This window comes from Berghia stephanieae, chromosome 1, assembly GCF_034508935.2.
Source record: "Berghia stephanieae isolate SIO BIC M18660-M18661 chromosome 1, UCSD_Bste_1.3, whole genome shotgun sequence".
Lineage (NCBI taxonomy): Eukaryota > Metazoa > Mollusca > Gastropoda > Nudibranchia > Aeolidiidae > Berghia > Berghia stephanieae.
In genome coordinates this window covers 5,917,297-5,942,861 of record NC_088360.1, presented here as the reverse complement: position 1 = coordinate 5,942,861, position 25,565 = coordinate 5,917,297, and the positions used below count along the sequence as shown (strand labels likewise).

The window sequence follows — 25,565 nt, the reverse complement described above, 5'->3', positions numbered from 1 at the left end:
CCACCTTCCTCTTCTCCAATAAGCCACAATTGAGTTCTTTGACATAACGCATTCAAAAAATTTTAATAAAATAATTGATAGAATGCTGGTGTAACAAAACAATGACAGAATAAATAAAATAGGGGAAGCATTGTTTACTTTACCCAGTTTAAAAATAATAATTTAAAAAAAAAAAAAAAAAATCCTTTATTCATTCAATTGGGGAATTGTATGTTGTCATCAATCTGTATGAATTATTGACGAAAGGCTAAGATTGAATAAACTTGCTAATATATTCTGCTGCATGAAGGTAATGAAGAACAAAATCATGCCTGAATGAAATTAGACGTAAAAACTGTTTCTAAACATCGGTTTTTGTCAACAGAGAATATCAATGTTTTAGAAAGTATCTATATAAAAATCTGAATAAGTATATATCATTATACAATTCAAAACCAAGCAAAAAAAGACACATAACATGCTGTGTCTGGCAGTGTAATTCACATTGTTTGTTTTTGTTCGGTTTTCACGGTATGGCACTTATGACACTTTTAGGTCATTTCAGCATCAGTACAAAGGAAGATGATGAGAAAATAAAAAAATTGAGTACAACCAAAAGCATATCAGAAAAAGTAAGACGGATTCAAAAATGGAACAGAAATAGAATCCAAGAGCAAACTACCATTGTGCATTGTTGAAACCACCTGGAAATCGCATCCAAGCACAAGCATAGGATCCCATTGAGGATCACTCTCAAATGCTTACAAAATATTATTCAAAACAAAATAGTACTAAAGTGCGACATAACTGACAGATTATTTACGAGGAAAAAATTATCGCCTCCCAAATTTAAAAACAAACATTTTCTCCTCTAAGTCAAGGACTCTCGTCACGGCCATGACTAAACTAAATTCCAAGAAAAAGGCAGATAGCAACCTGTAAAAGGAAATAGATTATTTCTCATTTTTACTTTTTAAAAATATAAATATTAATTTATTAATTTATTTGTTTTGCAATCTTTCAATTGTCAATTTATGGTGACAGTTTTAACTATTTTACAGTGTTGAAATATTCATATTATAAGCGCAGCTCTGGTTATAGCAGCTGTCCTTTAATATATATACATCCTATTTCCATTGTATTTTTATCTTATTGTGAAATTATAACACGTCTGTACAAATTTCCTTTTGGGATGCAATAAATTATTATTTTATATTTATTATTATTATTATTATATTATTATTATTATTATATAATTATTATTATTATTATTATTAATTATTATATTATTATTATTTATTTTATATTATTATTATATTATTTTATTATTATTATTATTATTATTATTATATTATTAATATTATATATTATTATTATATTTATTATTATTATTATTATTTTTATTATTATTATTATTATATTATTATTATTATTATTATTATTATTATATTATTATTATATTATTATTATTTATTATATTATTATATTATTATATTATATTATATTATTATTATTATTTTTTATATTATATTATATTATATTATTATTATTATTATATATTATTATTATTATTATTATTATTATATTATATTATTATTATTATTATTATTATTATTTATTATATTATTATTATTATTATTATTATTATTATTATTATTATTATTATTATGAAGGGATAGAAGACAACACCAAGGGCGGTCAAACGATCCTACATCTATTTTTATCTTACAAAGAGCTGCAGACCATGTTATCAATACGAGTACAACTTAAGAATAACCGTGGGTGTTTGCGTTTTACGCGTTTGTATGACTCTACTGCAAATTATAACACTGATGCGATTTGCAGAGAATTGGTCATTTCCCTTCGCTGTATTATCAACTTAGCAGTTTTGACCGGGATTACTCTTTAGATTGATCTCTTAGTATACTGGTAGATAAATTAACCACAAAAGATGCGACGGATCGCACGTTCATTGTTGTTGGCAGTTGCAGAACGACTCGTTGTGGATCATGCACTCACGCTCAGGTGGCCAAAGCCGACGAGCAATTTACCAGTGCCGCAATAACAAACACCTATGTTACGTCAATTCCCCTGGTCAGTTTGCCCAGTGGCCCAGTAATCCAGAATTGCTGGGCGAGAGTTGTGAAATAAGAGACTTGATTGCGCGCCATTCTTTTATTATTACCCACCTACATAATCCGTGGTAATAGTTACAACAGTAAACGAGTGACTAACACTAACATGGGTAGTGTGTTAACGAGTAATGATACATTGCGATGTTAATACCACGGTTGTGGGTGGCTCCAAATCATTACAACCCGGAAACACAGTGGGAACGTGGTAATAAGGGTAATTTTGACTCCCATGCCATACTATCATGTGAACTACAGTAACTAAACTTTCATCGAGCCCTCAATGGGAACGGAAGGACATCATTATGATAAAGGAGAATCGTTTGGTTTTTTTTTTAAAGATTTTATTCTATTCGGGGAGGGGGGGGGGGGGGCTAAAAATTACATCAATATAATTTGAAATCAGATTCAGTTTTATGTTTTTTAAACCGACTGTTTACGCTCGCGTATTTTATAAAGGCAAATGCAAATTGTCCTAAAATTGATAACTTCATAAACTAATTCTAAAGCCTTGCTTTTTTTTGGAAGCAACATTTGGAAACTTTCCAGATAAAAATGATTTTTTTAAAATTTTAATATATAATTTAAAAAATAAAAATAAATAAATAAATAAGACAAAGATTTTTTACCAATTTTATTGCGAGTTCAAATCTAGCAGCATAAAATTTCGATTGAAGACACATAACAAGACTTGTTTGATTGTTTTGATCTTTGTTGGGGTCTTTTTTATTCTTTCTTCCTTTGTTTGTTTTTTTTTTTCAATTCCAAGTGGGTTTCTGTACTGTATAGCAAAATATTGGAGAAAACGATAATCTGAAGCAGCCGTCAGCTAAGATAAATGGTAGACCTGCATGGTGGTGCTCACCATCATAATATGGAATATGATAACCTCGCTAATATATCTTTTTAAAAATTATTATTTTAAAGGTCTTTTTTAGCGATTTTGTATAACGTATCATTATCGGGTTTTCAGACAAGAAAACATTGGAAAAAGTAAAAGCAAAAGTACTTTTTGTAGTGTACTTTTATAACTTGGAAATGGCGCCAGGGTGCCTTTTAGTTAGACCTATTTAACTAAAAGAGAGAAAATGGCGTTTAATATATATATATATATATATATATATATATATATATATATATATATATATATATATATATATATATATTATCCTATGAATCAACATAATCCTAACAACGTCATAATATCAATTATCGCAACTTAGGGTGTGGTGGCACAGCTGGAGGTAAGCAAGATATTGCATGGAATGGAGTAACGTATCAATGTTTATCAGGTCTCTGACACGGGACAAGTTACCTGCATGCATGCATGCCCCCCCCCCCCCTCTCTCTCTCTCTCTCTCTCTCTCTCTCTCTCTCTCTCTCTCTCTCTCTTCTCTTCTCTTTCCCCCCCCCCCCCCCCCCCCACGCAGGAACACACAGGCGGAGCGCATGCACTGCCCCATTAATTAACGTCTAATCTGTGATCAATCTAAGTAAAGGGCTTTCAAATGGTTAAGTTACACGATTACATCACGAGCAGAAAAGACAATATTATACAAATCGATTGTAAATTTAGACATCTGAAGCAAACAACGAGGTCATTATTATTGATGTTTGGGGGGGGGGGGGTTATAACTTTAATTTTCTTTTTCATCTACTGTTTTTTATCATTATTATCTTTATGATAGAAGAACGATTTGAGCTAAAATGGTCTCGTGGAATCAACATCCTATTTCTTCGGAAACCCAAACTGTGAAACGGGTCATTGCAAGAATAATTTACAAAACTAAAGTCATGATAAATTTACTTCCTGATCTTTGAAGAAATGCCCCTATGCACCTTGACGCATTAGCAAAATGCTTACAGCGGTTTCCAAATAACAGGAGAATTATAAATAAGGCCTATAAATCGGGAATAATATAATAAATGAGACCAAATACTAGAATCATTATCGGGGAACCCCCCCCCCCCCCCCCTCCTCTTCCCCGGCCTCCAATATTACTTTCCATCCAGCAAATGGAAACATTGACTTATGGCCATGAAGGGATGCTTGTTCCCTTATCATTTTATCAGCTTATTTATACAGACTGTACGCCCAGTGTTTGGGAAACTATTATCTACTACCAGAAATCACTACAATAAATATACTCGGTTTTATACCTGAAGGAAACATGAGAGAACATTTGAGTTGTAGCCTGAGATGCTCGAGCCCCGTTTGAAGCTTTACTCTTTTTTTTTTCTAACAAGGAAGATCATTAGCTCTCGCATTACTCACTCTGACAACGTGGGCGAGTTCAGCTGAAATCTGATAATTTTTAAACTTAATGGACTATCTGTGATATTTGAGGAATGTCTGGACAACTGCACCTTCCGATGTCGCGCAAGAGCTTACTTTCACTACTACACTTCAGATATATAGTAAAGTAACATTAACAGCAACAAATTTATCATTGACATTTTGTAACGGACCACTACAAGAAAATGTGCATTTGCCACAATATTGCAAATGTCCATCCAGATTTTTTAAAATAAATAAATAGTAATATGGTCCGTTTCATTTGATTTGAATAGCAAAAGGAAAACAATTATCAATTTCTGCCCAGGGATTTCCGGTACAATACAGTAACGTTCCCATGTCGGCTTTCTGTCATGCTTCATTTATCTTCAATCTAAATCACTTGGAACAACATTAAAATTAACCTTAATGCTATTTCTTTTAACGGTTTAATGAGCGTATAAGTTACTTGCAGCTAAATAAACATGTCTTTTAAAGACGTGGGAAGTGGGGGCGCGTGTCACATATGGAACAGAAAGACAAAAACACAATGCTACGTGCACAATGCTTTACGGTTTTTACGAAATTATTGATCGGGCTCGACGCCTAAAAATAATAAGAAGAAAAAAGTCTGAAAATAATAACGATCAAGGCATTCGTCATCAATAATTTAATACTATCGATAGTAAAGGCATAGCGGGTGTCACTTTTTATGTCGCCTGACGAGACTGGAAAAAATATTCCTGGGCAAACATTATCGCTGTCTATTGCTAGTAATTTTAAAGAATGTATGCACGCTTGTGACACTTTCTGGTCCATATTTCCAGGCCAGTTTTTATGGACGCGGACTACCGCTAAGTCTCTGACTTTAGTAAAGGACCTGAAAGAAATTGGATTTAATGTGAGCCGACCAAGCAAGTCCCAGGCAAAAAATCACGACAACCTTCCAAGTTTGGCCAAGATTTAGTCATTTGCTGTGGCTGGACTTCACGCTTAGTAGTATGAGACTAGTTCCTAGGATACCTACATTATGCATGGCGTCGACACCGGATTCCCTCTTTAGAAAATCTTTTCCGTTGAAATTATGAAGGCTGTTATCTTACCTACCATCGTGTATTCGAGAGCTTGGTGATACAAGCAAAAAATAACCGAGTTAGTCACCGCCCTACAACGCCCACTCCTAGACAAAAGCCTAGCTAGTCAGAGACTAGAAAAAGTTCATAAAATCCGACTTTTTTTTTGGTCACTTGCTCCGCCCAAGCTTAAGACTAGCAAATCATTTACTGTAAAGAACGAAATCTTGTCCGCTTACATAAAATTGGGCCCAGGATAAAGAGAGGCGATGGAGTTTAATAGAACCAAGCACCAGACAAAGTACCTCGTTGTCCTCTGAACGTGTCAGTGGTTGTACCCCCCCCCCCCCCCCCCATCGGTGATTAAGAACGAGATAGGGAGAAAGATCGAGATAGATAGATAGATAGATAGATAGATAGATAGATAGAGAGAGAGAGAGAGAGAGAGAGAGAGAGAGAGAGAGTAGGATCGAGATAAACAATTTCCTTAAACTACCTTGCTTACCAGCTTTAACAGAGGAATGATCCTAATCACCCCGGGCTTTCTAATGGGAGGTAGATAATAGTTCATCTGGCACAAGCTTTGGCATCGGTATACACGTTTGTATGGATGTAAATTCTAGATGTACATAATACCATCCTGATTATGAGTATAACCCAGATTTTGAAAATTAGAGATAGAGAGAGAGATGGGTAACCACGGGATGTGTTAAATTAAATCGTATGAGAGTAACGGGTGGTCAGTGGTACTGGTAACAACAATACACACTAACTTAATTACAAACAACATTCAGAGAGAGAGAGAGAGAGAGAGAGAGAGAGAGAGAGAGAGAGAGAGTGTGTGTGTGTGTGGGAGGGGGGGGGGGGGATACAATAGAGACATACCTCGGTAAAATAATTAGCTTTTTCACAAGAAACCCACTTCATCTCTGATAATTAAAACGTGTCTCTGCCAGCGCATTTCAACTTGTCCACACCTAGATCAAGCTCGTGGCGATGGTGTCCATGCCTTGAGAACCAAAATAAGTTTCCTATTGTTCTTCTCTGGGCATTTAGTCGCCGCAGCGAATGGATTATTCACAACAGTAAACTGAATAAATCGATTGCGTTCATAACATCCATGAATAATCCATACCATTCAGTTACTACATCGTACGCAACCCACTTTCCCCCTTGTGCAAGCAACAGTAACGATACAACACCACGGCTGTGTGTGAGGTGATCCAGGCTGGAGTATCGTGACCATGTTTGCATTCCCACAACATGCAAATGCACTAATCAATTGCTGTTGCCTTCAGTAATACGGCAAAAAGTACCCCCAAAGGATTTGTCCAAGCCTTGGAATCGCCGTATTGTTACGACGTATGCCGGATGTCCCAGCATACTACAGCCAGCCAATCTATGTTTGTTTTTGGTATATTTTGGTCAGAGAGCTTTAACATCATATACCGATGGAATTAGATGACTCACCACAAGTCTCAAACCTAACACTCCTAAGACATCCCGGGTTAAATATTTTTGACAAAATGGTGATCGTCTTCATCTAACGATAAATAGTTCTTTGGTCATATTTCGACAATGTAGGCCGTGTCTGATTAATAATAGAAACTGATACTACACAACTCCTCAAAACACGACTAGCAGAAAGAACCATATAAATATATGTACTAAACATAAATAGAAATATTAATCATTTTGACTAATCATCAAAATAAAATCGTATTTCGCACTACGAACCCCCCCCCCCCCCCCCCCCCCCCCCTTGTCCATACAACGCTGTTTTTAATCGACAAAGACAAGTATAAAATCGAGGAGCTTGATGCCAAAAATACCACCCCTCTCCACAAAAAAAATGAGGCTCAGTGAAGTTATGACATGTGTGTATTGCGTTCAATGAAGAGGATACATAGTAGATTACCTAGAGTAATAGTAGAGTACCGACATGTCGGCAAACCAGATGTTCTAAGTATTTGTAACCAAACGGAACATTCGCTAAACAACAATACGTACATGATAAAGGCATAACGATGTGGCAGAGTACTACTAAATACCAGGTGGTGAAATGGCACTGACGCCAGTAAGTAGCACTAAAGCGTTGAGAAATTGGCGAGCGTTGGATGAAAGCCAATGTTAATTGGCCTTCATATCAGATCCACCATTCACAATGCCAACACGTGAATAGGTGAGTAACTCGATACAAACGGACAATGTAAAGTATTGTAAAGCTAAGGAGTTACAGCGCTGCAGAGTTAGCAGGCACTGATTGATTATATGTAAATGGGCCCGTTACGAAGAAAAAACATGCAAACATTTACCATAACAGAAAATGAATGTTGAATCCATTACTTACTATACAGGATAACGTAGAATGAGGTAGGAAATTTGAGACGATCAATGTAAGACAATAGAGAGAATAGAAAAAGAAAACATTGACAGAAATGGGCGAAAACGTGGCAACGGTGGGAAATGATAATCCTTATCTGACAGTATAGAAGCTAAAAAACCGATGGCAAATGACAGCTCATTTTAAGGTACCGAATGCGTTATCTTTTCTATTATTTAAAAGACAGCAAATTTTTCTTGAAAGTTAATTAGTTTAAAAACACACTCGATGGCAGTACTGGGTCAAGGGGATTAGAAACGAGATACATAATTTCCGACATTATTTTAAGCTGAAACTTGTATTTGCTCGGATCAGGTTTCACAAAGAATAAGGATATCAACTGCTAATGGCGTCCCCCCAGCAATAATTAAGGCAATGAGAGGGACGGGGGGAAGAAATACAGTATATAATGAGATAGATCGTTCATCAATCCATCAAACATCAGAACAAAGAGTGCTACAAGAATTGTTGTTTTAGTTTTAGTCCAAATTCAAAAATGACACACGACATAGATTTTGTTGTTGTGCTCGTAGCAACTTAACCCTTTTACAGTTAACAGACACAGTTAGTATACACTTGGTGAAAAGTTGGATAGACCAAGAGTAATTATAAACCAGTTACCTACATGGAAGAACTATGACATGAAAATAACTCTGACTCAAAAACCAAGTGTATAAATAAGTGAGCCAGCGAAACTGTAAAGAAAATATAATTTAAATTTAAATAAACCAACAGGGAGTTTTACTCTCCTCCCCTCCCCTCTCTCACATTATTTTCTGCATGTTTTGCTTATCCACTAGTGAAGGCCAAGGGCCGAAACGAAGATTATATTTTGATTTAAAAAGTTGTTTAATCGTTTATGTTTTGGGTATTGTTTCGCTGTATGCGCCACATTTAGTCTGGCTATCACACAGTTAAAACTAAAATAATAAATAACTAAGCTCAATCTACACTGGCCCATATGCCTCAATCACTTTGAATAGCCCTCTCATAAATTCATATAACTGATGAAAATAATCTCAATACAATACAGGTCATTTCAATGGAATTCTCACACCAACAAAAGCAGCTCCTTTCAAAACATCTCCATGATTCAGACTCGGTATTAAACTTCATCATAAATCCTCGATATTTCAATACAATTATCAACTCCAGGACGACTCGCCGCCTGGTACATTGTCAAAAAAGCTCTGACTCTTGGATCTTTTGATGGTATATTATAATCATATTATATTCATTGGTCAAAGATTGGTATCTTATCTAGATCGTGGCTTTATGAGAAATAACTGTGGAGTGTTCTTGCATTGTCTGATTGAAGTTCCTGTGTTAGTTAATGAGAACTAAAATGGGAAATAGTAAGCCCCTATTGTTAAGCAAAACACACATTCTTTTACTTCTTGCTTTTTAATGATATAGAAATGCATTATAGCCACATTTCTTTTATTTTATTCGCTGGTCTCCATTCTTGACATGCGGCCGTTGAACGTGAAATATCAATTAATTCCATATTAGGTAGGTTAAAAAAATGTAGCTCTCTAAAAAGGTAAAAATTCCAAACCACGATTTCTATAATCTAATCAGACCAGCTTTATATTTGTTATCTGGCCAGCTTTTGCTGTTATTTTATTTTTTCATTTTCTTGATTGTCACAATTGAAACAAAATTAGTGTTCTATAGCCAATAAATTTAAAAAATCCAAACCTAAGTGAAAAAAGCAGATTAAACTATCACCATCATGTTACATATCTTGATGCCACATTATTTCATTTATAATACGCACACAAAGGATGTCAAAGGACTGATGACATATATTTTAATAATAATAATACATGACATTTATAACGCGCATTTTCATCACTGAGTGATGCTCAATGCGCGAAACAATAATACAGTGACATTATTATACAAATGAAACATTATACAAACTACATCAACATAATATTATCATTATACAACAATGTAATAACTAAACATAAAGTCATTAATACAAGATATGTTATAATACATCCACATGCTATGTCAAATACAGAAATAATATAAAATAATGATATAATAACATAAACTAAATTAACATTCATATTGGGGTCAAATTACAAAGATGCATTAATCAAGATGTGTTTTAACAAAGAGATGGTGTTTTAACTTTGATTTAAATATTGATAAGGACTGCGCTTCTCTTATTCTTTTAGGAAGAGAGTTCCAGATGGAAGGTCCGACGTGACTGAACGATCTGCCGCCGTAAAATTTGTATTTATATCTATTTGTAACAATTAATTTTGTAGAATCTAGTGCAGAACGTAGACTCCTCGTTGGCTTATAAGTTTCTAAAAATTCAGTAATATACAATGGTGCTTGATCATTAAGGCACTTATAGCACAATACTGCTAGTTTGAATTCGATTCTCACATTAACTGGTAACCAATGCAGCTCATACAAAAGTGGCAACGAGTAGGATGTTATCTTCTTTCTTAAAATCAATTTAGCAGCCGCATTCTGGATACTTTGAAGGCGTGATATTTTATCGTTGCTTACATTCGAGATTAACGAATTACAGTAATCTATTTTAGATAGTATGAAAGATGTTATTAGTTTGCATGTTACTTCTCTTGTTAGGAAAGGTCTAACTGAAGCAATTCTTTTTAAGCCTATTGTCAAACTTCTACATAGAGAATCAAACTGTGCCTGCATAGTCATATGTTGATCTAGCATTACCCCGAGGTTTTTCACACACGTTGAGAGGTTAATTGTGCACCCATTTATATTTAGAGTAAACTTCAGAAAATCATCTTTCAAAACACTTTTTCTACCACACACCATCACCTCTGTCTTTTCATTATTCAGCTTTAACTTGTTAATTTCCATCCAGCATTTAACATCTCTAATACAGTCTTCAACACGGGTAATTAATGATGGGATATTACTAGGGATATCGCTTACATAGATCTGAGTGTCATCAGCATAGAAATGATACATTAATTTATTTTTAACAAAAATATCCGAAAGAGGTTGAGTATAAAGAGTAAAAAATAACAGGACCAAGGACAGACCCCTGCGGAACGCCGTAATTTAGAGGAAATGTTTCTGATACTGCGCCATCGATCAGAACCGACTGAGATCTTGATGTTAGGTATGATTTAAACCAACTAAGCGCAGTGTCTCTAATTCCAAAAGTAATTTCTAATCGTTTAATAAGTATCTCGTGATCAATGGTGTCAAATGCAGCCGAAAGGTCCAACATAGTCAATAAACAGACATGATTTTTGTCAATACTATTAAGAATATCAGTGCATACTTTTAAAAGGGCAGTTTCAGTGCTATGATGTGATTTATAGGCAGATTGGAAAATTTCACTTAAATTATTTAGATGGATATGATACAAAAGTCTTTTTAACACAATGCGTTCAAGCACTTTGGATAGATATGGAAGGTTGGAGACAGGTCTGTAATTTTTCAGTTCGTTTACATTTAGATCGGACTTCTTTAATAGTGGTTTAACAATGGCACGTTTAAACGAGTCGGGGACACTACCTGAGACAAACGAATTATTTATAAGTTCAGTTATTGTTGGTAACAGTTCTTCAATACAAGTCTTAAGAATACTAGTTGGGATGGGGTCTAATAAGTCACAATATTTTGATGGGCTATCTAAAATGGCTGACTTCACTTCATCTTCAGTGGTTGGATCGAAAACATGTAGTGGCGTTCCATGGAATGGTCCAAAGCTCGGTGACGATGATGATGATGTATTGTCTAAGTTTTCCCTAATGGATTTTATCTTGTCGTGGAAATAGTTGGCAAAATTTTGAGCTAGTTCGGTGTTATTTCTAGACGATGGAAGGGGTGTGGATTTCTTACTGCCAAGAAGGTCGTTTGCGGTGGAAAACAGTTCTTTGCAAGATGTAATGCTTTGAAATTTTTCGTTGTAGTGGGCCTTTTTTGCGCATGTGATGGCGTTATAAAGAGCCGACTTAGCTGCTTTGTAGATATCTTTAAATACCGTTAGGCCACTCTTTCGCCATTTCCTTTCAGCCTGTCTCTTTTTTCTCTTTAATTCCTTTATCTCGGAATTGAACCATCGCGAGTGTGGTCGATTCGATACGACCCGACATTGTGGCGGTGCCTCACGGTCAATAATAGATCGCAATAATTTGTTGTAGTCGTTTATATTTTTAACCTCATTTATGACGTCACGAATGCTATCTTGTAAACCACTGATATCAATTTGTCTATAATTCCTTGTTGTTATGTTTCGTTTCGGGAGATCAACTTTCTTTAATGCGATATCCACAAATAAAACTTTGTGATCGGATATCGCTAGGTCAACAACTTCGGTCTTTCTTATTCTATTACTTGACGCAGGGGAGATGACCCAATCAATGATGTTGCCGGCCTGGTGTGTTGTCTCGGTGATGTGCTGGTGTAAATCGTTGTCGTGTAGGATTTTCTTGATTTTGGTGACTGTCGGAGAAGTGGAATTAAAATGTATGTTGAAATCTCCAATAAAAATATATGGTGAACTTTTAAGGTTGAAGTCTAAGATATCATTTTGAAATTCCGCTACAAACTTAGTATTGGATGTATTCGGCGGTCGATAGATAGTAATGATGGAGAAAGTGGCAGAGTCGGATTGGAAGGAAAGGCATGCAGATTCGTAGTTTTCTCTTGTAAGAGGAGTGAAAGTGGTGTTGGTGATAGCAAGACTATAAATAAAGGCAATACCACCCCCTTTTCTCCCAGGTCGTGGTAGCGATTTCCAGGTATGCGTATTGGGACAGGCGGTGGTAATGTAGTGGTCATCCTGTTTATCCTGAAGCCAGGTTTCCGTAATGCACAATATATCAATATGACGATCTATAATTAGGTCATGGATCTCGTGACATTTGTTTTTAATGGATCTTGCGTTTATGTGGACGAGACAGAGGGGTGGCCTGTTGTTGATGATGGTTAAAAGATTGCGCGGTCTTTTTGACGCTTTTTTAAATTTCGCTGTATGTCTACGTGCGTTTGAGTAAACAGGAATGTTATAAGACGGGCTGAGTTCTTTTTTAGTGATTTCGGTTAGTGGTGGTGATGGTGATGATGATAATGGTAGCGACATAGGTGAGGGAATAGTGGTAAGAGGGCGGCTTGTTGTTGAGTTGGTCCTGTTGGTACTGTTGGCGGTGATGGTGTGGATGGTAGTGGTGGTGGTGGTGTGTGTGTCGATACATGGTGTGGATAGCGTTGGTGATGGTAGTGACGACGGGAGTGGTTGACTTGGTGAATGGGATTTCTTCTTCTTCTTACCTCCCCTGGTTCCCCTCTTGTATTTCTTCACAAAATTATCACAAGCACATTTTGGGTTTCTTATACCTAGCTTTGAAATGTGTGTGATTAGTGCATTAGAAATAATGGTCTTATGGTGCGATATTGTATCAATGCACAGTAACTGAGCTTTGGTGTATTTTATAAAACAGTTTGTATTCATAGGGTGTTGGAGAAATAGCGATCCGTGTAGCGGATGTGGTTTTTCCTTGCGAGGGTTGGTGAGTTGCTGTCAGTTTGAATGATATCACGCGGCGTCATTGTTATGAATACTCGTATGATGAGGTGGTTTTTATTTTAAAAAATTGTTAGGGATTATGTTATTCCATACTCAGTCAAAAGAAGAAAATATATTCGTTGGAGGATTGTATAATTTTTATCCTTGATGGTTTGGAATTTAAACCCTGAAACTCAGTAAATAATGTTTCTCCTTCTATCGTGAATTTTTCTCTCTTTCTCCGATTGAAATTGTATTACTCCTCTTCCGAAATGTAATAGTTTTTATCTAACATACACAATATCCACAAATTGTGCTCAAACTCAAAGCACGTTACAAGGGGTCCCAAACCAACAGCAAAGCTAACAAATATGACGAGACATGGTGTCTGTAAGTAGGAGTTACCAGAATTTTTTTCTACTGATATACATCATTATCAGTCAGGTACACATTTTACATCTGAGTGAAATGAGGGAGAAAAAAAAAAAGAAAGTAGAGCCTTCTCCAAGTCATCAACTTCTTTGTGCTACTACAAAGGTACTGAACCAGGGATCTACAGATCCAAAGTGAGTGTCATAACACAAGATATAAAAGTTGAAGATAACAACATACCTGATTCATGTATTTCTCTGAAAGACTAGTAACCTCCCGTTGGACAACTTTGTGCATTTGGTTCAACCAATCTATGAGCTCTGAGTATTGTTGTAAAAACTCAGCAAACGAAACACTTGGAGCACCAATACAATCCTCATCAGCACCAGACAGGTCTTTCTCTGTCGACTAAAAGAAAGTACGGTTTGCATCAACGATGATACAAGGGAATATTGAATTATCTAATGTAAACAGAGGCATTTAGTGATGAAACATAGGCAGATCAAAATATCAATTCCATGAGCCCTGATGGGTAAATCAGAGTTATAAGGTTATACATAACATTTTGAAATGATATTTTTTATCTTCTTTTCATTGGTCCATAGTTTAAGAAATGACTCATGCAATTACCCCTGACCAGCTGCACAGTGAATACAAAAAACAGTTTTGTATCTCTTGCACAGAAAAATATTGAGAAAAATGGGCCTTGAATCCTGCAGGTCGCTACTGAACTGCAATACTCTGTAAATCCATTTGACATCTTGCCAGCAGGCATGCAGTATCATGTTAGCTAAGAAGGTGATTTTCACTTTCTGAAGGTTCCTGCTGCACCCCCATCAAAGCTCTTCTCAAAAAAAGGTATAAGTTTACAAGGGGGAAAAATCCTTTAAATAATGAAAAAAAAAAAAAAATCATTGTGAGGAGAGCTAAACAGCAATAATAAAATCATAAAATCCCTTGTAAAGAAGTACGACCTTTGTCAAAGCAATCTTAAAAACTACTACTCTGTCTAACCTTCCCTTTTTGTCAAAGGTACTTGAGAAGTGGTTCTGAAACAGCTCCTTGCTCATATATTCATTTGAATGGACTATTGACCATTTCGTGATCACGATAGTTCGAAAATCTCTTATCAAAAATATAATAAATATAAACTATAACATATTTTCAATCAAGTGATGATAAATTACCTTGCAAGCTTCCAAAATGTCTTTATCCAAGAGGAAGTTGTCAATATTTCCAATAGCATTCCACAGGTCATTTTGGCGATCTGCCCGCCCCAGCGTACTAGTCGGAGTGTTGGATCCACTGTCTTTAAGACTTATGGGAGATCCTGACCTACTACTGATACTGCTGACACTGGAGGGTGGATCTAACAACCTGCGTCTCCGTTTTGGTTCTGTAGGTGATCCCAAATGGATGCAATCCATGAGCTGGTGGCATGGTTTGTCGAAAATTGCTGAAAGACCTTCTGAGCTGCCCTTAGGACTGCCAGAAGATTCTCTTTCCCTGCTCATGGCAACATCTAAACTCAAAGATGAAGAGGTAGACCGTGGGTCGAAATCTGTGGTAAACTCTTCAGCTGCTTCCATCTCCATTTTCTCAGACTCTGGAGTTGAAGCGTTCACCCGATTTCCTCTTATATCAGAGGATGATCTTTGTAAATAGTTGCCCTTATCAGCACCATTTTGGTTCCGGAAGTCACCCTCAGATGAAGAATGCTTAATAGAATGCTGTGTCGATAAATCCAAAATATGCAAAGGATTATCACATGTCAACAAATCAGCAAGTGTAAGATCGCCTGAATCACCACAGCTGGTGTCACTGACAGACTTCAAGGAAGTCTTATCCGTAATTTCCAATGAATTTTTCTCTCTCAATTTGAAATCACTGCCTTCAGAAACATAAATACTATCATATTCCTGAAAATCATTAATTGGACTGGAGCCCAGGAACAAATTATCACTAAAATTGCTGTTTTCTGATTTCAAACTTGAACAAGACTGACTATTGCTATCCTTTATTAAAGAATGCAACTCTGTGCTCTTGGGATTATTCACTGATTCTTTACCGTCTGTCTCCTTGCAGTATGATTTATAAAATTTCCTCAAGTCCTCAACATAGGAATTCCATAGAAAGACAAGATTTTCTAAATCCACCTCAAGGACAATATTTGCACGTTGGGCAAGAAATCTGTGACCTCGATCAAGAAGAACATCAACGCCTTCCTGTTGAAGTCTTGCATCTGATATCAGTCTCTGTAAAGTAAAAACAAACAAAAACTTTAAAACTGTATTTTGCTTTTTATTCTTTGGGTTATTGCTGGAACAATTCCTGTTCACCTTTGAAAAATTAAAAGATTTATCAACCCAACCACCCAATATTGTTCTCTAGTGTTTGCCTTACCACAATAATAATCTATCACTACAGTTAAGATAACTCTAAAGAGAAATTTACATTATGAAAAAAATTTATGTTCATAAAAACTGAGGTAAGATAAAGTATATCAAATCTTAACATTGAGATTACAACTGTCCCACTCACACAGTAATAATAATAATAATAAAAACAATTAACACATAATTTTTACCCTCTCAAATGTGTGCTACTAATATAAACATAGAACAGGTGAGTTATGGTATCAAAAGGCTTGGTAACCACTAAGGTCCCAGCAATAAACAATGTGCTTTCAAGTGGTTTGTACGTGTTCTACATAACGGAACCAGTCTGTGAATAAAAAATTTAAAGCAAACACGAAAAATAAGTAAAACATTCTTTTAATGTGGCATACCGAATCACCTTGTGGTAAAAATAATTAAAATGTCGAATTACTATAAACAGTTTATGTGAGCAAAGAAATTGATTGAGAAATACTAGAGTCATGCTACTCAGAGTCATGTTAATTTGACAAATTTCACAACTCATACTGGATTTTACTTTTATACTATTATACTATATTCACTGTCATCTTTTGAAAGAACTTTTCTTTCATGACCAATAAAGTTATTTGGATGTTAAAAAATCCTTTCATTTGTCTTAAATTGGCTGCCCTGACTTGGTCAACAAGAGAATATAATCAGACGTGTCCCCTGTGCTGTAGATTGAAAACGAAAACCATCTGGGCTAAGAGTAGAAGTTGAAGGAATTGGTAAAAAACGATGTTTTAATTCAAGTTCCCAAAGGCTTTCCTTGATACTAAGACTAGTCTGTGGTTATTCACAGAGTCGACTCTGTACACAGCTATCCAGAGTCGGGTCGCAAATAATGAGTGATGAAGAATAGAGTCGTACTGATTCACTGGAGTTGAGTCCTAAAGTTAATATTCTTAATTTGGTATTAATGGTAGAGACTAGGAGACCACAATTTTGGTCTCCTTAGCAAAGAATGGTAGATTTTGGCTAGAGTTTGGGGTCTTCCTGGCCAAATTGACCAGCTTTTGTCTGTAGGAAGACCACGATTTTGGCATCCCAAACTAAAATTGTCTTTTCATTTATGGAGACTTCAATATCTTCATTTCTTTATTATCTGTGAGGAAGTGATTTATATTCTTTGTCTCATTTTTTTCACTCACTGTAACAATATTATTATGCCATTAATAGGAGATTACAAATTATAAGCCACCCAACACAAAAAGATTTATTTTCATTACTATTCTCAATGTTTGCTTGATTGTTAATATTAGTTTAATTATTATTAAATTATATACTAAATTTTGGCTTGTTCACTGAGGTAGATTGAATACTAGATATAACCATCAACACAAAACAAATTTTTTTGGTCCATTTATGACAATACTAATATTAATAGATCTGTCTTCCATTTTTGACATGATCAATCACAATCTTCTCCTCAAACATCTTGAAATTACTTATGGCATGTCTGGTGCAGCGTTTGATTGGTTTAAGCCATACTTGCTTAACCGTGAACAGATTATCATGGTGAATGAATATAGATCTGAAGAAATCATTCTTAATTGTGGGGTCTCCCAGGACTTGGACCGGTTCTTTTTGTTCTGTACATTGGCCCACTGTCTAAACTCATCAGAAGTTTTGGTCTGTCTTACCATCAATATGCTGATGATACGCAGTTGTACTGCATCTCCAATAAGAGAAATTTGCAAGGAGTGTCAGACATTAGTAAAAAGTGTATCCAAATTGTATAGAAATGGAAGAATGAGAACAGACTGAAACTGAATGATGCTAAAAAGGAGGTGCTGTATGTGGGGAACAATAAGTGGGAAAGGGAATCAGATTTGAAGCTAAGGGAGTCTTCCATTCAAGTTGTTGAAAAGTGAAACACCTCAGCACATTCTTAGACCCTGGACTGTCAATGGAGCATCGGGTTTATAATTTGGTTAGATCTCTCTTTTTCCAACTAAGAGAGATTGTGCCCATTAGACGGTTCAAATCTGAGTATGTGATCAAACAACTGGCTGTTTCCCTTGAGCTGTTGAAAATGGATTATTGAAATACTCTGTTGCTTGCTGTTATTGCAACAAAATCTGAGTCGTCATTAGATTGTCCAGTACAGTGCTGCCAGACTGGTATTCTTGAAGCGTAAGTGTGAGTGTGATTCTGCTCGACCTCTGCTTCATGACCTTCCAAGGCTGAGTGTTGAGAAAAGGATTAAATTCAAGGCTTGCATTTGAGTGTTGTTGTCTTGAAAATACTGCTCCTTCCTACCTTTTGGAACTAATTGAGAGATTCCAAAACACAGCCCCTTACGTTCGGCCAGTGATTCCACCAAACTAGTTGTCCCTCGAATACGGAAAAATGCTGGAATGAGATCCTTTTCTCTTTTTGGGCTCTCTGTTTGAAACATCTTACTACAGAGCATTTGTGAAAAAGAATCTTTATAAACGCTCACTTAAAATTAAAACTTATGTTCAATTTTAGTAGATAGATGATATAAGAAGTAGGATAGGAGTCTGATATGTGTTGTGTTGTGAGTGAATATGTTTCAGCCACAATAATTTGTAATTCAAGCGCTTAGGTGTGATGTCTCGGAGTTACAGTGCTATATAAGTTTGCAGCATTATCATTATGAGTAAGATACACACACCACCCCTCCTCGTAATCAGTGGGTTGTTTGGTTAGTTTAATGAAAGCCACCACCTGTCATATATGTCTGGTTAAAAAATCTAATTGATAAACTGAACTGAATTCGGAACATGTGTTGCGAAATCATAAAAGTCCCTACTACTACTTATTAGTCTTTAGCAGAAAGGCAAATTTTTGGGGTGATATTAAACACTAAACGTTTTACTTAATTTTCTTGACTTTCACACAAAAGTCTTATCCCTACTGTTCATGACACCACCATGGATACTTTTGTTTGGTAAACTGGTAAAGCTTTGCTAAAATTGAAATAAATTGAACAAACTATTTGGTGCGATAGTAGAAGATGACAAATGTCCAAGGTTTTAAAAGAATTTGGCACTAAAATCGTCAAACTAGCAAGCCTATAAACTTTCCCCACCAGATTAAAAAAAAAGGAACACATTCTATCAAAAAAAACCCAACTTGATACTGGACTCTGAATCTGAGAAAACTAGACGTCTATCTTAGATTATTGCGACTACTCTGGATAACTGTGTACTGTTATTCAGAGTTGACTCCGTTTAACTAACTTCGTAAGACACGTTTCTTTCAGAATAGCTTCCACAAATGAAGAAAATAGATGTCTTAGCCTTAGCCTTAGTCTTCTTAGCACAATAAAATCTTATTATTATTATGAATGAAGCAGACATGATGAGCGGATGAACTGAATGATGAGTGTCCAGGGCTAGACATCATGAATACTCCTCAACGTTTCCTTCCCTATCGAAAACATAAAAATATTATGAGTGCCTTGGGCTAAGGCTAAGGAATAGACAAGGTTGCCCGTTCTATTTTTTTACTGTCAAACCCAACACCCAACAACGAAACGAGATCTTTTTTAATTTACACCGACCGGCGAACACGATAAATTGTTCGCTATGCACGAATTATTTCTATATGATAGATATAATTCAATTATTCACCAAATGGAAATGGGATTGTGCTTGACTAGACTAGTTTGATGTCGGTAATAATGACGGTAATACAAACCTTACTCAATTACAAATCACAAACACTGATACTGATACGGGCACACATTTTGAACTGAACGCAAGAGTATCCATCCGTGCGTCTCTGTTGTTGGAATCCGATTTTAGTTTTCAGTTGACAGTTGACACAGTCTGCTTCGTTCTTCTCTCGTATCAGGGTTTCCCCGCTTGCCACTCGCCAAGTGTGTGTTTGTGTAAGGGTTGCCAGATTATTTTTCAACAAAATGCCAGTGGAAGACTCAAAAATGCCAAAACACTCCAAAAAATGCCAAAGTCTGTTGACTCCCATCCCCACTAAAAAACTACTCACTTTTGCTAAACAATTTACTATCATATCCTGGTGCTTGCGTGTTTTCTTTTCTTTTCTTTTTTTTTTTTTTTTGAATTATACTAAATTTCCTGTTGAGGTAATTTTTTACCTACTGACTACTAAGTGGAGTGCTAAACCACTACACCACGGTTGAGAAAAGGTGTCATTTGAAGTATAATACACAAGAAAAGAAAATGCCAAATGAAAATGCCAAATGCCAAATGATTTTTCTAATGCCAAACGGTTTTCAAAAATGCCAGATTTTTGGAATCTGGCATTTAAAATGCCAAACTGGCAACCCTTGTTTGTGTAGTTTGACCTACCGCGCCTAAAACGATCCAGACGAGATTATCATTGGCCGTGATATTTTACAATAACCAATGAAAGTCTAGTAAATAATATTTTACCAACGAATGAAAGAACGACTTGGGAGTCCTAAGGAAACCCCAAGCAGCTTCTCACAAGAAGGCGTGAAAGATGCAGTGCCAGAAAGTAAAATATTGCGGTTATGCTTATCTTCAATGTTTAATGTATATGTTTCTGCTCAAAGTTCGAATAAATAAATAACAATGTGAAATTGAATGTAAGCTTCAATTTAATAAACGAAGACATAATGTGGACGTTTTGGGTTCCCCCTTTATCAACAAAAAAAGATGAATGATATAACGTTCACATTATTTAGTCTTCGTTTATTAAATTCAAGCTTACAGTCAATTTCTAGCATGTTTAAGTTCTTTGCAGAATCAAAATCTCTATTTTCTCCACGTTGACGACGAACAATTTAAAATAATATGGAACGACGAGCAATCTTATAAAATGCTTTATCAATCATTAGCACCGGGTTTAGAAAGAGAGTTACAATAAAAAAATGACCTGATCATTTTTTTTAAAGACGGGCGCTTCCCGTTGTGGTAATCACAATTTGGTTTTGTTATTTGTTGTTTTTTTTTTATGACGAAATTGAAATCGTTGAATTATTGAACCAATCATTGAATAAGAAGAATTGATAATAGAACAGTAAAGTTGGTGCCCCAAACGTAAACAATAACAAGTTGCTAGTGATTTCCGTGAGGGACCGGAATAATTTACGCACAATATAGGTCTCCCAATTTTGTAGTTTGAGTTGTAGGCAATACAGAGTCAGTATTGAAAATATGTTTACATAAAATCTAACAGTTGCAGAAATAATAATATAAGACTAAATTATTATGAAAATCAGGCTCCAAATAATTCTCGTTTTGTTCATACCAGCGCAATAGTTTGCTCTGGTCTAAAAATAGATAGACGTAACTTTTGATAAATTTTACCTTTTGTTCCATAAAATATCCATATCTAGACATTATTTGATGCATGATCGAGTATTTATGAATATGTGTTTCTTTTGCCACCTAACAGCCAAATTTTAAAGGTTATTTTCTTTCTATTATTCACATTGGAACGTGAGCAGTCAAGACAGGAACATGTGGTTTGCCATGTGCTTCTCGACCTTTGTTTACGTTTGGGGTACCAACTTTACTGTTCTATAAGTAACGTCAGTGGAGGGTTTAATTTATAATACGATTCCTGAATTTCTGGGTGTGAAATGTCGAACTAATTCCCAATGCGCGCTCCCAAGGTCGCGCAGCGGCCTTGGGAACTTGTTCGAAATTTCAAATACAGGAATTCAAGAATTTTATATTGCAGTTTAAGGAATCGAATCTAACCTGAACAACACTCGAATCCTGCAGGACTTTATTGCTGTCAGTATTTAAAATGTTTTTGAGAGTGTCATTCCGTCCCCGAAGCCATTTCCTCACGTTGAGAATAGAGGCGTTGAGGGTCTGAAGTTCTTCTGTGGGCGAATTTGTCAAATCTGATGATAAAAAAGAAATAACATTGACGATGTTTGACCACCGGTAAAATGTATGTTAAATGCGTGTTTGTTTGTTTGTTTGTTTGTTTTGCTTAATTGTTTTGTTTTTTGTTTTTTTTGTAAGGGCATTTGGAATTTTGATTGTAGCTGATTAAACTCACGGAGCAGTAATCTTTAATTATTAGACTTCAACATGGGAATGTGAAACTCCATGTTGCAAACGAAACGGGACGTCACTTATCGCAAGATGATATAACTGAATGAATGAATTTTATCGGGAATGATGAATAATAAAGAATTGTGAATAAGAATAAGAGTGTCGTGAAAGGATTGATTGAGTGATTGATGTGAATTTAGTTTAATTCTTTTGGTTTTGTTTGTTGTTTTTCATTTATCATAATCTTATTGGTAATTACTGTAATTGTTATAGATGCATCACATCACAACCCCCCTACCTGTCTCCCCTCCTACATTCTTATAGTCTCCTCTCATCCTCTCCCCCTCTCTCTCCTCTCCTCCTCTCTCTCTCTCTCTTCTCTCTCTCTCTTCTCTTCTCCTTTCTCCCCATTTCATACATCCTCCTCTACTACCTGCTACTCTACTCCTAACTACTCTACATCTATCTATCTATCTCTACTCTATCTACCTACTACATCTATCTACACTATCCACTACTCTATCTATCATCTATCTATCTACTCTATCTATCTATCTATCTATCTATCATCTCCTATCTATCTATCTACTCTATCTATCTACTATCTACTACTATCTCATCTATATCTAATCTATCTATCTATCTCATCTATCTATCTATCTATCTATCTATCTATCTATCTATCTATCTATCTATCTATCTATCTATCTATCTATCATCTATCTATCTATCTATCTATCTATCCTATCTACTATCTATCTATCTATCTATCTATCTATCTATCTATCTATCTATCTATCTATCTATCTATCTATCTATCTACCCTATCTATCTATCTATCTATCTATCTATCTATCTATCTATCTATCTATCTATCTATCTATCTATCTATCTATCGATCTATCTATCTATCTATCTATCTATCTATCATCTATCTATCTATCTATCTATCTATCTATCTATCTATCATCTACTATCTATCTATCTATCTATCTATCTATCTATCTATCTATCTATCTATCACTATCTATCTATCTATCTATCTATCTATCATCTATCTATCTATCTATCTAATCATATCTATCTATCTATAATCTATCTATCTATCTAATCTATCTATCTATCACTATCTATCTAATCTATCTATCTATCTATCTATCTATCTATTCTTCTCTATCATAATCTATCTATTCTTATCTATCTATCTATCTATCTATCTATCATCTATTCTATCTACTATCATATCTATCTACTATCTACATCTATTCTATCTATCTATCTATCTATCTATCTATCTATCTATCTATCTATCTATCTATCTATCTATCTATCTATCTATCTATCTATCTAATCTATCTATCTACTATCTATCTATCTATCTATCTATCTATCTATCTATCTATCATCTATCAAATCTATCTATCTATTCTATCTATCTATCTAATCTATCTATCTATCTATCTATCTATCTATCTATCTATCTATCTATCTATCTATCTATCTATCTATCTATCTATCTATCTATCTATCTATCTATCTATCTATCTAGCTGGTGATAAAGTCTAGTCGGTATCTATGTATCTATGCGATAAAGCAACCCTTATAAAATATACTATCTCTGTCATGAAAAGGTCCCATCATATTACGACAGATGAAAATACATTGAAGTAATTAATTATATCTATACCAACAACAAAGACAAAACAAAACCAAAACAAAATCCACATTACCATTTATTTACAATTACTTACACATACAACGCACACGTGTTGGCGGTGAGAAATTCCCGGATCTCGCCATTGTGTTGTACAATCCCCACTCCGATTGTTATGTGTAACACGTTCATATCAGGAATAAGTACATTATATTTGGATAAATGCCAATTATATAATCACACGGCTGCACGCGCAGACGCACAAAAACACTGTCACGTTCGTGAAAGCAATAGTATCCTCATTCTCTTTTAAAAGCAATTATTAAAATTAGAGAGAGTCGAAAAAATACAAATTTGGTGTCAATGCTCGGGCGAGTTGGGTTGAAAGTTGTAGGCTCGATGCCCGTGTACAGTAAATACGACATGGGATTCTTTTTATTGTTTGGTTTTTAGAAGGTGGTTACTCTTTCCAGCCCTCTTTAAAAATATATAAATTGATGTTAATCTGAAAAGGTTGTGTGAATCATGTATTGCTGGATAAAACTGAGGGAAAAATAAAAGCATTATCCGAAAAACCAGCTTCGACATTCTCTCTCTCTCTCTCTCTCTCTCTCTCTCTCTCTCTCTCTCTCTCTCTCTCTCTCTCTCTCTCTCTCTCTCTCTTTTTTTTTTTTAAATTCAGACCTTAAGTGATTTTGAACATTTTACTAGCCTGGTATAGAAAATTTACAATACTAGATATTATATTTCAATATTGCTCAAAGAAGAAGATAACGCGTCGACGTATGAACACCGTTCAATTAAGATTTGGAAAAATTTCGTCAACAAAAGTTATGAAAAACTTAATCCAACGCCTGACTGACTAAAGACACCGTGTTATTACTATCTATCTTAAAACACTAGAAGGTTAAGTGAGTGTAATATTCCATAGAATCAAGGGTCACCCATGTAAAAAATATCCAATGCCCGTGATATCATACCGCTGATAAACAAACCGTTATATGTCACAAGAAAATATAAAACGCAGAAAGTGTCACAAGTTCTCCATACTGAACACATCTGTCAGAAGATACAGACTGATAAGCTAGGCCTAATCACTAATCATTCTTAATATTATTTGGACCGTTAGGTATCAATTGGAGCTCTTTTGAAAAGAAAAAAATAAAACAATTAATATGGGACGTTACACAGCAGGTCTATGAGCAAATAACACATTGGTAGAGAAATCGCTTTGTTGATGTCTACACAAAAAGCCATATCTCGATAATTCACACCTCCGTTTCCCATATAATGTTATGTTCGGATTAACGAGACGGATTACACGAATAATCATCGATTATCTTGTACACATCAAAACAAGAGAAAAACAGTACAGTGAGTCATTTATCTGTATGTGCGGCTGTGGTCTAGTGGTATAGCACTCGCCTTCGGATCGGAAGGTCCCACTCTCTGAGCTGTGCATAGTTGAGTGCTTAGAAAAGGCTCTTTACTCACAGTCTCACCATGCTCATGTGTAAAATGAGTAGGTTAACATTATCATCATCATCATCATCATCATCATCATCATCATCATCATCATCATCATCATTCATCATCATCATCATTGTTATTATCATCATCATCATCATCATCATCATCATCATCATCATCATCATCATCATCATCATCATCATCATCAATATTATTATTAGTACTACTACTATTATTATTATTATTATTATTATTATTATTATTATTATTATTATTATTATTATTATTATTATTATTATTAT

General features: G+C 35.2%; 1 protein-coding gene across 12 annotated transcripts in view; it reads right to left on the bottom strand.

Moving 5' to 3' along the window:
- The window catches only part of LOC144966583 (uncharacterized), a 199,079-nt gene that overhangs the window by 106,393 nt on the left and 67,121 nt on the right, over nt 1-25,565 (bottom strand). For 4 of the 12 annotated variants that reach the window (XM_078903273.1, XM_078903345.1, XM_078903359.1 and 1 more), the window contains 3 exons: nt 21,834-21,982; nt 14,923-15,990; nt 13,976-14,143 (listed from right to left, as the gene is read on the bottom strand). In XM_078903273.1, the coding sequence (XP_078759399.1) occupies nt 13,976-14,143; nt 14,923-15,990; nt 21,834-21,982 (1,385 nt within the window). Of the gene's footprint in view, nt 1-13,975; nt 14,144-14,922; nt 15,991-19,361; nt 19,636-19,821; nt 20,009-21,833; nt 21,983-23,890; nt 24,299-24,737; nt 24,918-25,565 lie in introns of those variants that run through there. The other 8 variants (XM_078903316.1, XM_078903297.1, XM_078903307.1 and 5 more) reach the window with 8 other exon arrangements.